A 16,507-nucleotide genomic window follows, 5' to 3' on the forward strand; every position below is an offset into this window, starting at 1 on the left:
AGAGCCTTCTGTACCTTCACCGGCCCGAGGTGGGGAGTGAAGCGTCGGCCAGCATCCACCTGTGAGGTTCTCGGGGCGGGGCTCCCCCTGTGCCCACTTCTCCTTGGTCCTGCTGGCCGCGCTGAACCCTGTACCCGTCCGTTAGTGGATATTCAGGCCCTTCCTTGTGGGGTTCTGAGGACACGCAGTCGGGGCGGCAGGCTGGTGCAGGGGGTGTTAGTGAGCCGGCCGTGGGACTCTGGGCTTGGAGCCAGGCTGTGATTGTCTGTCTCTCCACGCCGCCTTCAGTCCCAAGATGAATGTTTTACTCACCCGTTACCTGAAGGTGAGTGCAGGCAGGCAGGGGGCGGCACACTCACTCCTTTCCAGCATGCGCTTCCCCGGGAACCCCGACTCCCCAGCCCCGCACTGCTCCCATCCCGGGCAGGGCACTCATGCGGGGTCCTACCTCCCAGAACCCTCGCCCCTCTGTCATCTCTGCCCCCTGAGCCCTCCTCCCTCTTTGGCCGGATTAACACACGTGTGGGTTTTAATGAAAGAACCTGGGGCCAAGCTGAGGCTTTGTGGTCCAGAGTTGTTCTGCGTCAGGGCCACCCTGGTCGGGCCTGGTCCCCTTGGGAACAGATGCTGCTCCCACTGATAACAAGCCTTGATAACGAGGGCCTCCATCCTGGGTCATGAGTCTGAGCAAACTCTGGGAGACTGTGAAGGACAGAGAGGCCTGCAGTCCGTGGGCTCGCAGAGTCGGACACGACTGAGTGACAATCCCGTCGGCAAAGCACAGCCTGTGGGGCGAATCGGGCCCTTTGTCTGTTTCGTACAGCCTGGAACCTAAGGGTGATTTTTTTTAAAGGTTGTGAAGAAAAAAGAAGAAAAACCCAATGTAGTATTTTTTTTGACACATGGAAATGAAAATTCCAATGCTTATAAATAGTTCCACTGGAATGGGGCCAAGCTTGTCATTTACATTTCCTGTCTCTGACTGTGCTCACGCTTACGATGGCACACGGCAGCGTTGAGTAGCTGCGACAGACCAGATGGCCTGCAGAGCCAAAAATATTTACTGTTTGGGTCTCTATAGAAAATGCTTGCTGCTCCTCGGTGGGGGTGGCTGGATGCTGGTTAAGTCTGACAGAGGCCAAAGGGGGAGCATGGGTGCTGGGGCAGCTACTGAACTCTTGTTAAGTAGAAGTTCTGTATCCAGTGCTACCCCTTGGGGCTCTGGTAAATAATCTGCAGCCAGTGCAGGAGACACAGGAGACGTGGGTTGGGAAGATCCCTTGGAGGAGGAAATAGCACCCCACTGCAGTCTTCTTGCCTGGGAAATCCCATGGACAGAGTAGCCTGGCGGGCCACAGTCCATGGGGTCCCAGAGAGTTGGACACTGAGCTTCCCTCCCGAGCGCCAGGCTGGGGCGGCGCTGGCAGGGGAGGAGGGCGACCCCTGCTGGTCCCCAGTGGGACGGCTGATGGCGGCGGGCTGGCGGGGGACGTGATTGCACTGGGGAATTCACAAGCCCATTTCTAACTTCCACCCAAAGGGATGCTTTCGGCAATTAAGCTGTAAAACAAGGCCATTCACGGGCTGAACGCCTGGCCAGGCCCTCTGCCTTCTGTGTAAAGCCGCCTTGTCTGTACACAGAGGGCGTCTGCAGTGTTTCCTTCTGGCTTCACTTTCTCTGCAGCTTGTCAAGCAGCCCCTGGGTTCCGCACTTCCTCCTGCCTGGGAACCCCGCTGGGCCCCCTCCCTGACAAGAGTGCCTGCCTCCTCATCCTCAGACAAGGCCCCACGAGCCGGGGGTTGCCCACTGCCTGGGGCTCAGGCGCTAGAGCAGGGCCCGCGCTACGGGGTGAGTGATGACAGAGCTGGGTTGCAGGGCTGAGGACCAGGGGAGGGGTGATCAGCAGCGGGTTAAGAAGCCAGACTCAGGTTTTGGTGAATTAAGAGAGAATGGGGCAATGTGGCTGGTAAACCAAATGTTCCAATTTTAAGGTCTCAACGTTACTTTATTTGCTTCCCCTGCCAGACAGACTGTTTCTTTAAAAGGCTAACATGTTCAATCATCTTTCAGGCCCCGTTTTGCTGCCCAGTGTTATTTATACATAATGGTCTTAAGATGTGGTGGGGGGAGGGGGCAGCTTGGTAAGGAAGGGAATGTCACCCATCTTGCATTTTTTAAAGAATTCAGTTTTGGCTGTGCTGGGTCTCCAGTTGCAGCGAGTGGGGGCTCCTGTCTAGCTGTGGAGCTCGGCCTTCTCGTCGCGGTGGCTCCTCTGGGTGTGAAGCACGGGCTCTAGGCCCGGGGGCTCAGCAGTTTCCCACACAGGCCTAGTTGCCCCGCGGCCTGTGGGGTCTTCCTGGATCCGGGGTTGAACCCGTGTCCCCTGCATTGGCAGGCAGAGTCTCACCCACTGGGCCACCAGGGAAGCCCACGCCTTGCCTTTCTTGGTTGCTATCTTTGCTTCCTCAGGAAGAAAACCATCACGTTTCACACCTTCACGAGGCAGACTCTAAATTATCCTCTGCGTTCTCCGTTCTGAAGACGACAGCAGGGCCAGGGTGAGACGTGACGGGGCACGGGGCTCGCCCGCCTCCTCTTTACGCGTCCAGCTCTGTTGTCTGGGTTAGCAATGCTGGGCGTTTACCTCAAGGCCTTTCTCAGGCCCGACAAGGAACTTCATTTAAGAGTAGAAGCCAGGTTCCTCAGGAAGCCAGCTAATGGTCTCCTACGGTGCCTGAGACAATTCGGCATTTTTTTCTCTTGGGATGTGAATTTACAAAAAGTCACACGGTTAACTTTTTCTCTTTTAGTGTTGAAAAATGAGCTGTTATGCCAGTAAGAGTCAACTGGTAGGAGTCATTAAAAAAAAAAAAGACCCCAGTTTGTCTGGGGAACGGGAGGACCTTCTGTAGTGAAGACGCCGGAAGGCCGTGCTGGGCCGTCCTCAGCGAGCCCGCTGCCCCGTAGCCAGCACAGAAGAGGCCGAGGCAGCCTGCTTCCCGCTTCCTCTTCTCCTGTAAGTGAGCGAGCTGCTGAAAACACAGCAGGAGTGGGGGCTCGCTGACCGTGGCAGGAACGAGTTACTCATAGAGCAGGGGAGCGCAACGCCTGCACAGCCAGCTTGAGGGTGCAGCTTACATCCGAGTGCACCCTGCTCAGCTCCCCGTGGCCGCACCCACGCACGCCACTCCCGGGCACTTCTGCTGCACGCGGCCTGAGCTGCTGCTGTAAACTGGCGATTAAATCAAGCTTTTTTGCACGACAGCTGCTTCCCTGGACGGCTTCCTTAAATTGAGGATTCGATCCTGTGCGTATCTTACATGAGGAATCATGGTGTCGGGGAGGGGAGGTGGACGGTACCAACTTGAGGCTTGCCCCGGGAGGAGAGGAAGTGAGGTGGGGCAGTGAGCACCACGTGATGTACGTCATCGTCCAAGTCAACCCCCAGGGCAGCCTCACCCACGGGGCAAGGCCTGGGGAGGCCAGGCCGGGCCCGCTGGAGGAAGAGAAGAGGGTCGGCGTGGGGGGACCAGGCAGGCCCACTGGTCTTGCAGACAGGCAGCGGCCTCGTCCCACTTGGCAGGAGGGGGAAGGGCAGGGGGCAAGGCCGTCAGTCCAAGAGCACGCTGGCCCAGCTGACAGCTCCTCCCTGGACGGGTATGTGACACATGGCATGCAGCCAGACCACCAACCTTCTCAGCCTGCACCGTCTCTCTGGGGGAGTGTGACAGCCGCTTCAGCCTCACTGGGTGGTCGTGAGTGGGCGGCAGGTGAACGGTGCTCCAGGCTTGGCTGACGAAAGCGAGCACCCGGGTGGTAGCTGGGGTTTGGCTGGATGGTGGTGGGGCCTCTTGCTGGATTCGTTAGGATGTGGACGCAGGAAAGGCCACAGGTGTCAGCAAAGGTGGGATCGTTTCATTCCTACTCGTTGACTTCGCATCTCACCCAGGCTCTACAGAGTAGGTGTAGGTGTCCCCGTTTTACGGCCTGCAACAAGGAGGTCCAAGGACAGATGTGCTGCTTATCTCACAGGTGAGTGTCCAGTGGCAGGTAACCAGAACAGAGGAATAGTTTTTAGGAGTATTTTTGTTATGGCGCGTGGTGGTAGTAATATGTAGGAGCAACACTGTGTCGGGGGAGAAGCAGGTATTGAAAGGAAATTAGGGTTACCAGGTAAAGGTAAGGTAAGGAAGTTACCAGGTAAGTTACAGGTAGGTTACCAGGTAAACCAGGTAACTTAGGTAAACAAGGAAAGGAAGGCGTGATAAAGTAGTGACGGCAGATAGGGCTTCCCGTAACATAAAACACTCCACTGACGATGCAACAAAATGATTTTATTTGCAACAGCTGAGAATTTATAGAAATATATAAACATTCTCTAGTAAAGGCAGGATTAATCTTAAGTGGGCAGCAGGGACACCCCCCGTTTCCCTGGCCACGCAAGTTACAGCGCAGGGCGGTCAGGCGCTGTGAACACGGGCAGGTGACAGGACCTGCCCTGGAGTCCAGGACGGGGGAGCCTGGGCATCACCGTGATCTCAGCTGCAGCGGGGAGGGGAGGTGGATTCTCAGGCTGCGTTTCCTCACACATGGCTGGAAGCCGTGGTGGGGAATTCACGCAGCCGCTCTGGGAGCGGAATCCAAGCGCTGCTGCTCACCCCAGGAAGCTCCCACCAACACACTGGTTTCTTTACCGCAGTGACAAAAACGATCTCAACAGGTACTGAGTCTAGAATGGCTCCTCCTGAAACGTGTCCCAGCCCTGAACGCTTTAGAGTGGACTCATGGTCATCTTCATCCCTCCGACGCGGGAGCCTGTGAGGTCCTGCTGGCCCAGGGCGGGGGGCAGCAGGTTTTCTGTGGTGGGCTAGAGAGGAACCACGTTCAGCTCTGCAGGCTCCACGGTCTCTGCTGACGTCTCAGCTGACGCTGCAGCCACAGCCAGAACCTGACCAACAACCCGAACTGCGTCCCCAAGACCTCACGTACGAACAGGCCCCACTGGCTCGTGCCTGTGGCCTCTCGTGGTCTGTGGACCCTGCTGGGGCGGGAGAGGACCCGTGCAGAGGATGTTCCCACCCACCTCTGCACCAAGCAGCTCTGACCCAGCGTGAGGCAGAGGGGGAGCTGCGGGAAGGCCTCTTCCCCGCGTGTCTCTTCTGGAGCGTTTACAACGAAAGGTCACAGAGCCCTTTCAGAGGCAGTTCCGGTGACATTCTGTCACACTAAACTAACTACGTCTACTTTAGTTATACCTCTGCCATACTCTTCCTCAACTGTGAGTTTTTCCTCGTGGACAATTCCAGTACACCTTCTCCTTAACCAGGACAATTTGATGCAGAATTAAATTACTCCCACTGTAAACAGTTAGAGAGGGTGGGGAGGCAGGGGACTGAAGAACAAAAAGGGAGATAAAGCCAACCTCAGGTTCTTGGAAGAGAGCGGGGAGAGAGGTGCAAAGGTAAGAGCTGGCTTTACGACAGCACAGCCACTTTCTCGTAGTCCTGGAGGAGTGGGGGCTCCAGGGGCTGAACGCGTGTTCTGGCCTGAGGATCACAAGCAGAGCTAAGACCCAGACAGACTCACTGGTCCAATAGGGGCACATCTGTGTCCAAGACATAATCAACCCTTGATACTAGAAAAGGATCGGAAAACCTCACCCACCTGTGCGATCTACATTAGATTTCCACGAAGCCTTTATCTATCCAAGTTATCGTCTAGGGTCCAAAGCAGAAGTCATAAAACTAGAACAACGTGGAATATTTTGACCAGGGAAGAAACCCCAAACCCCACCCTCCTCACGCAGCCCTAACCAAGTGGGAGGAATATGTGGCTATTTCACTCAGCTTCTTGGAGGATATAGGGGTAGGATTCTGAAATGCTTCCAGGAAGAGATAAGAAGCAGAATCCACTTGCTCACTGCTACACTCACTGCAGATGTGGAAAAGATGATTTAACATTCTGTGGAGTGTGCTGTTTTAATCAGCTTAAAAGAAGAAAAAAAAAAATCACCTGCCAAGGATTTTTCAGAGGTTCACCTGCAACTCTGACCCGAGTCTCTGCTTGTTCCTCACAGTCGCTGAGAGCTGGTCAAGGAGCCAGAGGAGCCCACCCACCCCCAAGGGGAAGGGTCCGATGTGAGCTGACTTCCAGTCACCTCAGATGCTCTTCTGAACTAGTATCCGGCAGGGATGAACAGCACGATGCCAAGATACAGACAACAGTTTTGGGGAGAAATGATTTAGAATTGGGATTATTGTTACCGAGAATTAGGAAACAGCTATTTTAAATTTTTAACGATGAACTCCTGTCATCTCCCTGTCTCCTTGAATAACATCCGCCTTTATGATTAAACCACCTCAAGTTTTTCTCCAAAACTTTCAGTCACTTTTGGCAACAACCCAACAGAAATATCCAGAGAGGACCAGAGCTGTCCACATTTAACAAACACACCGGGCTTCCTGCAGAACGGTTCGAGTCCAGTGATTTTATTGTTCCCGCTCCCTCTCCCGCCCCCAGTGGTTTCCCGCTCTTGAACATGCTCTGCAGCGTCTCCATCGTGGCGTCCAGGTCAGCGCTGATTACGCCAGCGCTGCAGCTCTGGGGACAAACAGAGACAAACTTAAGGGTCTACGAGGAAGTTCCTGGACGGCTTCTGCCTCTTGCCCCTGAAGATCATCCCCCTGTGTTTGTTTTATAAATTTAGAAATAAAGTCTTAGGTACAGGGGTCAGTTTCTGCCTCACTTTCCTCAGTCTCTAAATAAAGGTGTGAAACAGAAACTCCAGCATCACCTGAATGGTCTCTTTTTCAGGGGAGGCTTTTTCCCTGTGAAAGAAACGACGTGGGATTTCAGGCATCGTGATCAGAAAGGAATTCCTTTCTCACGGACGGCCAAGCATATGAGACGAGGGTGGGCAGCTGTGGCCGGCCAGTCAGGATGTGAGAGCCTGCTGCAGACGTGATGCACGTCTTGACCCACGCCCTGTGTCCTGGCACTGAATTAGTCGCCAAGCCCAGCTAAAAGTCAAACCTGACATTCTGGAAGTTTGTGAATTCTACTGGCCTCTAGTGTTAATAACAATCTTACACTTTTGCACTGAAAATTTTCATCTGAAAGCATTTGGATTTTGTCTGCTGTGGAAGAATACTGGGCCTTTTCTGATTTCTTTAATACAATAATACTTTTTAAAAGTGAGCAAACGTTATCTGGAATTAAAAGAGCAGTGAAACCTAGGCATTTTCCTTCTGGTAAGGTCTGGAGCAAGTTGAAATGCGTAACTAGAAAGATGCTTGTTCCCTTTAACGTTAAAAGCAGATTAAACAAAACAGCTCTCAGCCTTAGACACACTGCTAAGTGACAGCTGCGTTTGCTTCTCATCTCTTAGGGTATAAAGCTATTTGGTTTCCATCCTAAAGAGAAGTTCTTAGGAATCAGAAAGTCACCAAAGAGAAGAGCCCTGATCTTCCAACAGGCAGACAGTTTTTAGGAGAAAACACAAGCACACCCGATCTCCAGCGACAATCTTCAATGGAGCATGAGAGCAGTTACGTAAACTCGAGTCAGATCTTATCAAGGCCATTAGAACCAACCTCCAGTGAAAAAAAAACCCCAGAGCTTTGGGCAACAGCTTGTTCATTAGGGCGTGTCAGACAAGCAAAACTGAAAAAAGCAGTTCAGAAAAGCCCTCAGAGGTGCGTGTCATGGGCTGTGACCTGCTACTGAGGATACGAGCAAGGCTTACTCAGATGCTTGAAGCTCCAGCTGCAGCAGAGGACAAAGCAGCCGGTGAAGAGCAAGGTGAGGCCGCCGACTCCGCTCCTCACGCTGGTGCGGCACCGGATCCAGCCTGTGGGCAGAGAATCAGGGTCACGTTAGCGGGCAGGCCACCGGGCCCTTATCTACAAGGGACTCAAGTCACCCGGTCTGCTCAGGCAAAGGAATTGCTGCGCGAGGAACTTACATACCACTGTACTATATATACGTGTTTGAAACAAATGAAGAGGTGAAAACCAGAAGACCTTAATTTTAATCAATCAGTCACTCTTATTTTGGGGAGTCTGGTTACAAGTTTCACGGGGAGGAGATGAATACAAGTGGTCTCGCAGCTGAGCCTTCCTCGCTTGGGAACCGTGAGCGTGGGGAAGGCAGAGGTGGGCAGGTGCTGAAAGAAATGAACCCTGTTTGATATACAGCAGCTGCTGCTGTCATCAATTCAGTGCTTTAATTGTGTCAGACTCCAGGATGAAGAAAGGCAGGGAGGAAGATGGGAAGCGCGCAAGGCCATCCTTTTCTCGTTCTTGAGCCGGGCTGTAACAGCCCTGGATGAAGGAAGAGAAAGTCTAGCAGCAGCAAGAGAGCCCCGCAGGCGCGACTCGGGCCTCACCTGTGTGGACAGCTCCCAGGAGCCTCCCGAGAGAGGCGCTGGCCGGGGCTTCCAAGCTCCTTACCGCCGTCGCGCTTCTTTCCAACCAAGGAACTAGGGTTCCAAACAGAAGTCACTGAGACAGCTCATCTAAATCCGTCCTCTTCCCCAGCACTCAGGGCCCGAGGTCCCCAGGGCGAGGCTGCAGGAAAAGTACATGCCAAGTAGTGGGTGACGGTCTGCCCTGGGCTGCGGACGTGTCAGCACCGGGGGCCAAACCACCTCGCCAGCGTCAAGAGGAGGCTGTTTGGCAGACTCAGGGGCTCGAGGGATCGGGACCTGGATCATCTCTCCTCTGATGAATACAGCGCCCAGATGACCCCCGGGACAGGCTTAGTGAGTCATTTCTACTTCCTCTCGCCTGCTGAACACCTTCTCAAAGAACAGCACGTCCTGCTACTGTCCTGGTGATTACTCGTTACTACTGCCGACAGTGGACAGGTTTACTCTATCAGCCCCTCACCACCGCTGACTAGCACACGCTTCTTATTTATGTTCGATACGAGAATAACCAAGGCAGAACCAGAAAGAAGCGTTTCTGCTGTGTACTTACATTTCCCCTGCCCTTGCGCCTTTCCACATTTAATGACAAGTAGGGAATCTCTACTATTGCTGGTTCTCTGGTCTCGGTTTGGTTCATCAGGATAAAGTGTAAATTAAATATTTAAAACTGGTTTGGCAGGTGTGGTGAAGTTGTGCGCGGATGTGAAAAGACTATGCAAATGATCATCCATTTATTAAAAATGACCAGAACCATGCCGGCTTCTCAGAAACCACACAAAAGCTATTTCTCTTGCAAGGTGAAGATTTGTATCTTAGAAAACAAAGCATGAAAAACCCATCCAGCTCAGAAAAATGACACAGCTCTGGGAAACCTGCAATGGCACCACCTCTCTCCCTGGAGCATCAGGACCCCAGTGGCTCCCAGGGTCTTCTCCAGCCGGCAGAGCCCACTCCCTTCCTTCCGGGTCCAGGCACCTAATGTGGATGACGCCAGTTTAGGCCTGGAGCTGGGATATGCAAGCCGCCCGCAGCTGGGAGAGCCCAGGCCCACACCCACAGGGGTCCTGCTGGAGCTTTTCCCTTGACTCCCTGCCTACCACCCTGATGCTCTGCGTTCTGACCTCCGTCCCAAGGAATGGTCGCGAGCCTGGGGCTTTTAGGCACGGCCGACCTCTGCTGTGCCACCTCATCCCTCAGATGCTGCTCTGCACCTGCCAGCGCCGGGACCCGGCTCGCGGACACAGACATCAGGAACCCACGCCCGCCGTCTGTGGCTTGACCGCTCCCATCACCGCTCTGGCCTGACTATAATCCCAGAGGCACGGCTTGACTCACCTCTCACGTCTCAGGCTGTTGGCTACTCACATGAGCTTCCCATGAACACCCCCTTCGATGGGCTCCTCGGGTCAACAAGGGGACCTGGCCCTGGCCCGTCAGGCTTCTGCTCAAGTTCTGATCCCCACTGCCCACCGCCCGTTCCCCACAGGCGCCCCTCCTCAGAGCCCTCACATGGACACCCTACTGATGGCAGTCCCATGTGCAGGTTAGAGAACAGCCTTTATTTAGCGGTTTCTGGGCCTTTGAAAACCCAGGATCCTACAAGGTTTTCCTACTTGACCTTCTGGTCTCCCCATCAGCCAAGTTTTGCTGTTTGTAGTTACACAAACTGTGTTTTGGTTTTTTTTTTTCCTAAACTACCTTCTCCCTGCAGTGCGAGAACAGTCCACTGCTGGGTGCCAGAGACCTGCATTAGCGCCAACATCCAGAAGGTGTTCTCAGATGTGGCTCATCTTCAGAGACACTGAGGAAATGTCTGGAAACAGGTTCTGAGACTTCACTTCAGAATCAGTCTCTGGGCATGACGCCTAGGAATCACATATATAAAAAATGAGCATGTGAAACTTTTACCTGTCCAGATTGGGAACTGAGCTCTCAAACTTCCTGCCCCAAAGCCAAAGCACTGGAATCCTGCCAAAGGCCCAGCTGATGCTCCCAAGGTGGCTGGTGGAGTGCTGAGGGCTCTCAGACCCTGGGCCTTGTCGAGTCTCCTGAGACTGAAACTTTGGACTTTTGAAACCCACTTTCTCTCAGGCCAGGAAACGACTCATCCTGGTAGTTACATCCATGCGCATCCATCTCCCCGAAGCTCAAAAGACAGCTCCTCGAGCCGGCATATCCCACAGGCTCATCTCCCTCACTCCTGATTTACCGAAGCCCAGCTTGGGGGCACCCTCGGACATCCCTACTAGGTGTCCAAACACAGCCACTGTTCTTCGGCCACAAGAGCGTCTCACTCTACCCTGCTTCATCAAGATGAAGGCCCTGGGTGCCTTTCGGTCGGGGCAATCACCTCACCTAGGTCTGCTCGGGTACCTGACGTGCGAGGACTAGCTGAGCACTGGCGCTTCCCCCGAAGGAAAAGGTAAGTGACCACAGCCTGGAGCCCAACAGTCCAGCAGGAGAAAACACTGCCTGGAAACGCCTGGCAGAGACCCACCAAGTAACCTCCGAGACTAACTGAACCCTGGGCAAGCCCCTCACCCTCCCTGAAACTCAGCTTCCTCGTCTCTAAGGGGGTAAGAACCATCTCCCAGGACTGGCTTACGGTAACGGAGGCAAACGCGCAGGTACCCCAGCACATACAGTCACCTCAGTAACTATTACCCCACTGGCCCTGCCCTGAAGTACCAAGGGACGAACGGCTTCTGAGAGAGGAGGAGGAGGGGGGAAGGCTCATCCAAGGTCTTGCCTGAGCCAGAGTCTATATGGCCCAAACTCCTCCGCAAAGCTGCCTGCAAGTTCAACTTCAACCTGTGGCTGTCAGAAGCAGCCACTGCTGGGTGAGGTTATGAAGCTTTCTGAGAAGCCACGCCCCTTTTTAATCCTTGTAAATTCCATGGCCTTGAAGTCCTTGGGCAAATGACAAATTAAATCTTGACTTTAACTGAAGGGTCACTAGGGTCTCCTCTGAGGTCTCCTGTTTGTTCGCTGGCAGCATCGAAGTCTGAACATTAATGGTGGAGCAACTTCAACGGCTTTTCGTTTATAACAGAATCAAAAGCCATGTGATGGCCACACATTCCCCGATACAGAAACCCAAACTGAGCACGCGTCACAGGCTGTGACCAATAGACGAGAACAAGATCCTTCTCAGCCACAACTCTGGAAGCACATGGACTGCTGCCCGCTTCTGGCCGCATCTCTCCCCCGATCTCACCGGCTCATCCTCAACCCCCCGCTTCCACTGCCTTGACTGCCCTGCCTCCCAGTTCAGCTTTAATCCCAGCCTACTCCCACATCCAAACACCTCATCTGCTGCTACAGCCGCCAGGTACTGTGCCTGACCACGTGCCCAGAACCCATTTTCTGCCCAACCTGGTCCTGACTGAAATCTAAGCATGGCAGACCCTGAAGTCTTTATGCTTCTCCTGAGTTTGTCAGCATGAAAACCCACCCAATTTCTAGAAGAAGCTGTGCCTCTTCCAAGCAGAGAGGGTCAGGTATTAACCAGCATCCCCGGCCAGCCTGTCGTGGTCCTGCCTTCAGCTCTTGGTGGAGGGGAGCGGAGAACGATGACCCACCCTTAAAACTGACCCCTGGGAGCAGGAAGTCATGTTCTGAGAACAGTGACAAGCGCAGTGCCCTGGAATGCGTAGTCACAAGAGGACGTTAACCTCATTAACTCAGAAGGCACAGAGCCGCCTGGATGAGCTTAAACCTGAGCATGCTTACCTTGGGAGAGTCTCTCGCCCTGGGGACTGATGACAAGCAGGGGCTTCTGGGCCAGAGTGCTCCAACGCTGGGGCTTCTCTGGCAGCACCCCAAGGCCGAGATAACCAGAATAGAGCTCTGGAAACCACTCCAGCCCCAGGGCGCTGGACAGGGTCTGACCGGCCAAGGTGCTTCTGGAAGCGTGGTGCTGGGCTGAACGTGCAGACTGTGGCCCCCGGGGGCGCAATGCTGGGGGCCGAGAGCCCAACTTAGTTGTCAGAGAAGCCCACTCCTCACCCACCATTAACAACTTCACAGCAGGGACTCGATTCCGGCTGCTGGCTTCTGCTTTTTCTTCCTGGAGAAATTTTACAGCCAGAGAGGCGGGACTCTGGTTACGTGACTGTGCTAGAGGGAGATGCTCAGGGCAAGTTGTCCCCGTTAGCGGGAGCGAGTGTAAACCGGGACCTCTGTCTTGGGGTTTCTTCTCTGTGACTAAATCATGGCTCAGGGAAGCCCAATCCTGCCTTTCTGTCACAGATATGCTTTTCTCCGTGCCTCCTTGGCTCCCGTATGTCTCTGCTCCAAGGTGGAGTGCTTTTCCCTGGTTCTCCCTGACCTGGCTTTTACCTAAGGAGTTAAGCTTAAAAGCAGCAATCTGTGATTCTGCGTTCTTTGCCAGAGTCCTGAAGTCTCTATCAGTCGAGACTCCTGAGAGGTGATCCTCGGTCTTGGAATCTCTTTCTCTGCCCGACGATGACGTGTTTCCTCTTTGAACCCCGTGACTGCAATTCACAGAACTATGACCATCACCAAAAGGTGTATCGAATAGTTTTACGAGAAGGTTCTGTCTTGAGGCATCCACTCTGTCCAGTCTCAAGTCAGTGGACGTGGCTTGTACATCATCAAGGAAGGCCAAAGAAGACTTCCTATCGTGATTCCACTGAGAAGGTGCCACTGGGCCAGGAGGCAAAGGTGCTTCCATTTCTGAAGGGTTATCTCTACTTTCTCCTGATTGAGGCAAAGCTTTGGCAAGTTCTTTTGTAGAACTGGTGTTTTCTGATGCAGAAAACTGAGCTGGAGTTTCTCCCTGGAACACAAACTTTGGTTTAGTATTCTTTAACATTTTGAGGGAGGGCTTAACTTGACTCTTGACATCTTCATCAGCCTTTTTATGACTTGCTTTTTCCAAACCAACAGCTAGTGCTGAAGAGGACTTGACTGTCTGTTCTGAATTTTTCCCTTTTAGTTCCACATTTCTTTTCTTACTGTCTGTCCCTAACTCCTCTTTTGCTTTAACTGAGTCTCTGATGGGCGCTTTGATTTTTTTACCACGTGGGAGTGCAGCTGGCTTGCACTGACGAATTTCCTGATCAGCAGACATAGTTGCTTCTAGCATCTTACAGTGCGGCAAGTGGGATTTCAATCGTTTAAATGGCTTCTTACAGTAAGGACACAGCTCCATCCTGGGTGGAACAGCACTCTCCTATTCCTGAAAAAGACAAACGCAAGGAGATAGGAAGCATACAGTCTGTAAATACTCATGCCTTAGTTAGGTGTCATACCCTTTAAATTCATTTGAAATAAGCTAGGCTGAAAAACATTTTAAGACATTTATTGTGATTCATTCTTTTTCTTCTATAGGTACAAAACAGATACAGTTGGATTTTAAAGTCAATGTTCCTGACTCCATTTCTGCTTGGTATTTCAGATTTTTTAACATCTTCTAGGAATCAATCATTACAAAAGATGACCAAAGAGGTTTTTCTACATCCCTAACTAGAAGGTGAGCCAGGCAAAATGACTTACATCTACTGAATTAGTTAGTGGAAGGAAAAGGTGTCCAAATGCCAGCCAGAATGAAATATCTGCTATTTAACTTTGTAGCAAGGCAACTAGATAACACGAGTGTAAAGAAATTGTTATAAAACACATCATTCAAGGGAAGAAAGTTGAAGAATAAAAGACTACAGCAGTTATGTATAGAAAAATCCACTGGGGTGCAAGAAGGTACTAACTTTAGGTAACTTCCATTACCTAAGCATGAAACATGAGAATGCTACTAACGTTTAACACATGAGTAACACGCATGCATGCACACACACACACACAAGTATGACCAATGTACATAATACATAAATGGAGGGAACATGGTTCCAACTTTTTTACTAGGCTTGTACAACAATGGATTAATGGGAAATTTGTTTAGTTTGACACTTTTGTGAAATTTATGCCATATAAAAATATTGAAAAAAAAACCAAACCCTTAAACTCTGCACTTCTACTGCAGGGGGACTGGCTTGATCCCTAGCTGGGGAACTAAGATCCTACATGCTGTATGTCGCCGCCAAAAGAGTGAAAAATACTTAAACCACATACCATTGGTGCCTCTGTTATACTCTCCAGTCAGGAAAAGGTAGTATTTAATTCCAAAGCTCAGATGAAAGTTATTTGTTTACATTTCTTATTCAATTAAGTTTCAGAGGGTAGGGAAAAGGTAGCCCCTGTGCATAGCTGTATTCTCAGAACTGAGCACTGGGCTTGGCCCTGGCCAACCCATTTATCATAGCAACCAACCCACCTTGTCCTACATGAAGTCAGGCAAAATAAAACTGTCTTCTGCTAATAGACTTTATAGGAATTATTCTTACTTTGGAAGTACCCCTTAGACAATATAATAAACGCTGTGGACCGTTTGGGCTTTCCAAGAGGCTCAGTGGCAAAGAATCTGCCTGCCAATGCAGGAGCCGCAAGTTCAATCCCTGTGGAGATCCCCTGGAGAAGGAAATGGCAACCAACTCCAGGATTCTTGCTGGGATAATCCCACGGACAAAAGAGCCTGGCGGGACACAGTCCATGGGATCGCAAAGTCAAACAGGACTAAGCACACACATATACGGACCATTTATTTACAAAAAGATACACAATGGAAGTCAGTCCACGGGCCTTGGACTAATGATTTTAGAAGGGGATTGAGACCTCTTTGAGAGGTGTCTGCCTACATGCTCTCCATCCTCACTTAATCCTCCTGAGGTCTTCCCTGTACCGTCGAGCTGTAACGTCTCAACGTGGGTGCCTTAATGTTACTGAGTCCAAGTTCGTCTGGTTCATCGCACAACAGACCAATCAATCCAGACGAGTTGCTGGTACAAGGACTAGTGACACTGTTTGGAAAGCCAGCAGACTGACAAGATGGTGGATTTGTGTCCTAAAGAGCCATGCTGCCTGAGTTACAATTCAGGCCTCTTTAATCCTAAAAGCGGAGGGAGAAAAGTCAAACCCTTCCTGGTTCCCATCACCCTGCGGAGGGGGTGTGTTCACTTGCTGCGCCTGCAGTCATTCACAGGTGAGCCGGGTTAGGCTGTTTCCTTGGAGCTAAACAGAGGTATTTTAGCTTCATACTCATAACCTGGGAGGCAGGATTCCCAGAGGTGTGGGCCGTCAGGTATAATTTGAGATTATAAGTAACATCCTTTTAGGGATTAACTTGCGCGAGAAAATAAAGGTGCTTCCCTATTACATTAACTACGTTCTTACCTCAGTTTTTGTAGAAGGATGCTAACTCTGCGCTTGCTTCTCCTGCATGCTCCACGACCGCCGTTACCCAGGCGGGCAGGGTGAATTCGATGTTAAAGACACAATTAGGGCAGTCACTCGAGTGAGTGAAATGAACGAGAGGAACAGACTACTGGGGCAAACTGAAATGAACGGGGTCACCACGAGGGCACTTCTCCCTGGGGGTCCCGCAGAGCAGCCGGGGGACCAGCCTCCTGAGCGCAGGGCTGGCCTCTGAGCCCTCCCGCCCGCGCCGTCCAGTGGGCCTGTCGGCTCCCCGCTCCCTCGCTGTTCCCGGAGAGCAGTCGGGCGGCGTCCAGGGAGCTGGCTGGGACCACCGAGCAGCTCCGGCGGCCCGATCGGCCGCCGCGCAGCCTCCCCCGCCCCGGGCGCCGGAGCCGCAGAGCCTTCGGCTTCAGAAAGCCCTCCGTTCGCCCTCCTCTCGCCTCCACATCCGCACCCGGGCCTGCAGCGGAGGCCACAGACAGCACCGCCACCGGTGGAAACTCCGCCCGCGCGGCGTCTCACCTCGCGAGACACACAACACACCAGGAAGTCCCGCGACGAGCTCCCCCTGCGCAGCCCCCGCGACGCGGCCCGACTCCCCGGACTAGGCCCCGGGGCAAGCCGTCTACACCACTGCCTGATGCTTCTCCCCTATTTTTTTTTAAAAACTATGGCTTCACAGGGATTTAAATCAAAGACTTGTATCATGTGATTGCGACACGGCTGTGTAACAATTAAGCCTGGCTGGACTCTTACGCCGGCCCGTCTCGGCTGCGAACAGGCAAACGTCCGGGCCACCTCTAACG

General features: G+C 52.5%; 1 protein-coding gene across 2 annotated transcripts; it reads right to left on the minus strand.

Moving 5' to 3' along the window:
• Window positions 1-3,446: 3,446 nt before the first annotated feature.
• On the minus strand, window positions 3,447-16,287 carry MTNAP1 (mitochondrial nucleoid associated protein 1). 2 transcript variants are annotated; one of them, XM_055408692.2, is made up of 5 exons: window positions 15,678-16,284; window positions 12,162-13,632; window positions 8,388-8,480; window positions 7,746-7,850; window positions 3,447-6,601 (listed from the first exon to the last, which is right to left on the minus strand). In XM_055408692.2, the coding sequence occupies exons 2-5, from the start codon at window positions 13,603-13,605 to the stop codon at window positions 6,573-6,575; spliced, it is 1,671 nt and encodes a 556-aa protein (XP_055264667.2). In that variant the 5' UTR covers window positions 13,606-13,632; window positions 15,678-16,284; the 3' UTR covers window positions 3,447-6,572. The 2 variants fall into 2 exon arrangements, 1 of the variants encoding a protein (XP_055264667.2); XR_008683529.2 differs by lacking the exon at window positions 3,447-6,601 and having other exon boundaries at window positions 7,795-7,850; window positions 8,388-8,568; window positions 15,678-16,287.
• Window positions 16,288-16,507: the final 220 nt, after the last annotated feature.

This window comes from Moschus berezovskii, chromosome 20 (genome assembly GCF_049115385.1).
Source record: "Moschus berezovskii isolate FMDL1 chromosome 20, NW_MosBer_1.0, whole genome shotgun sequence".
Lineage (NCBI taxonomy): Eukaryota > Metazoa > Chordata > Mammalia > Artiodactyla > Moschidae > Moschus > Moschus berezovskii.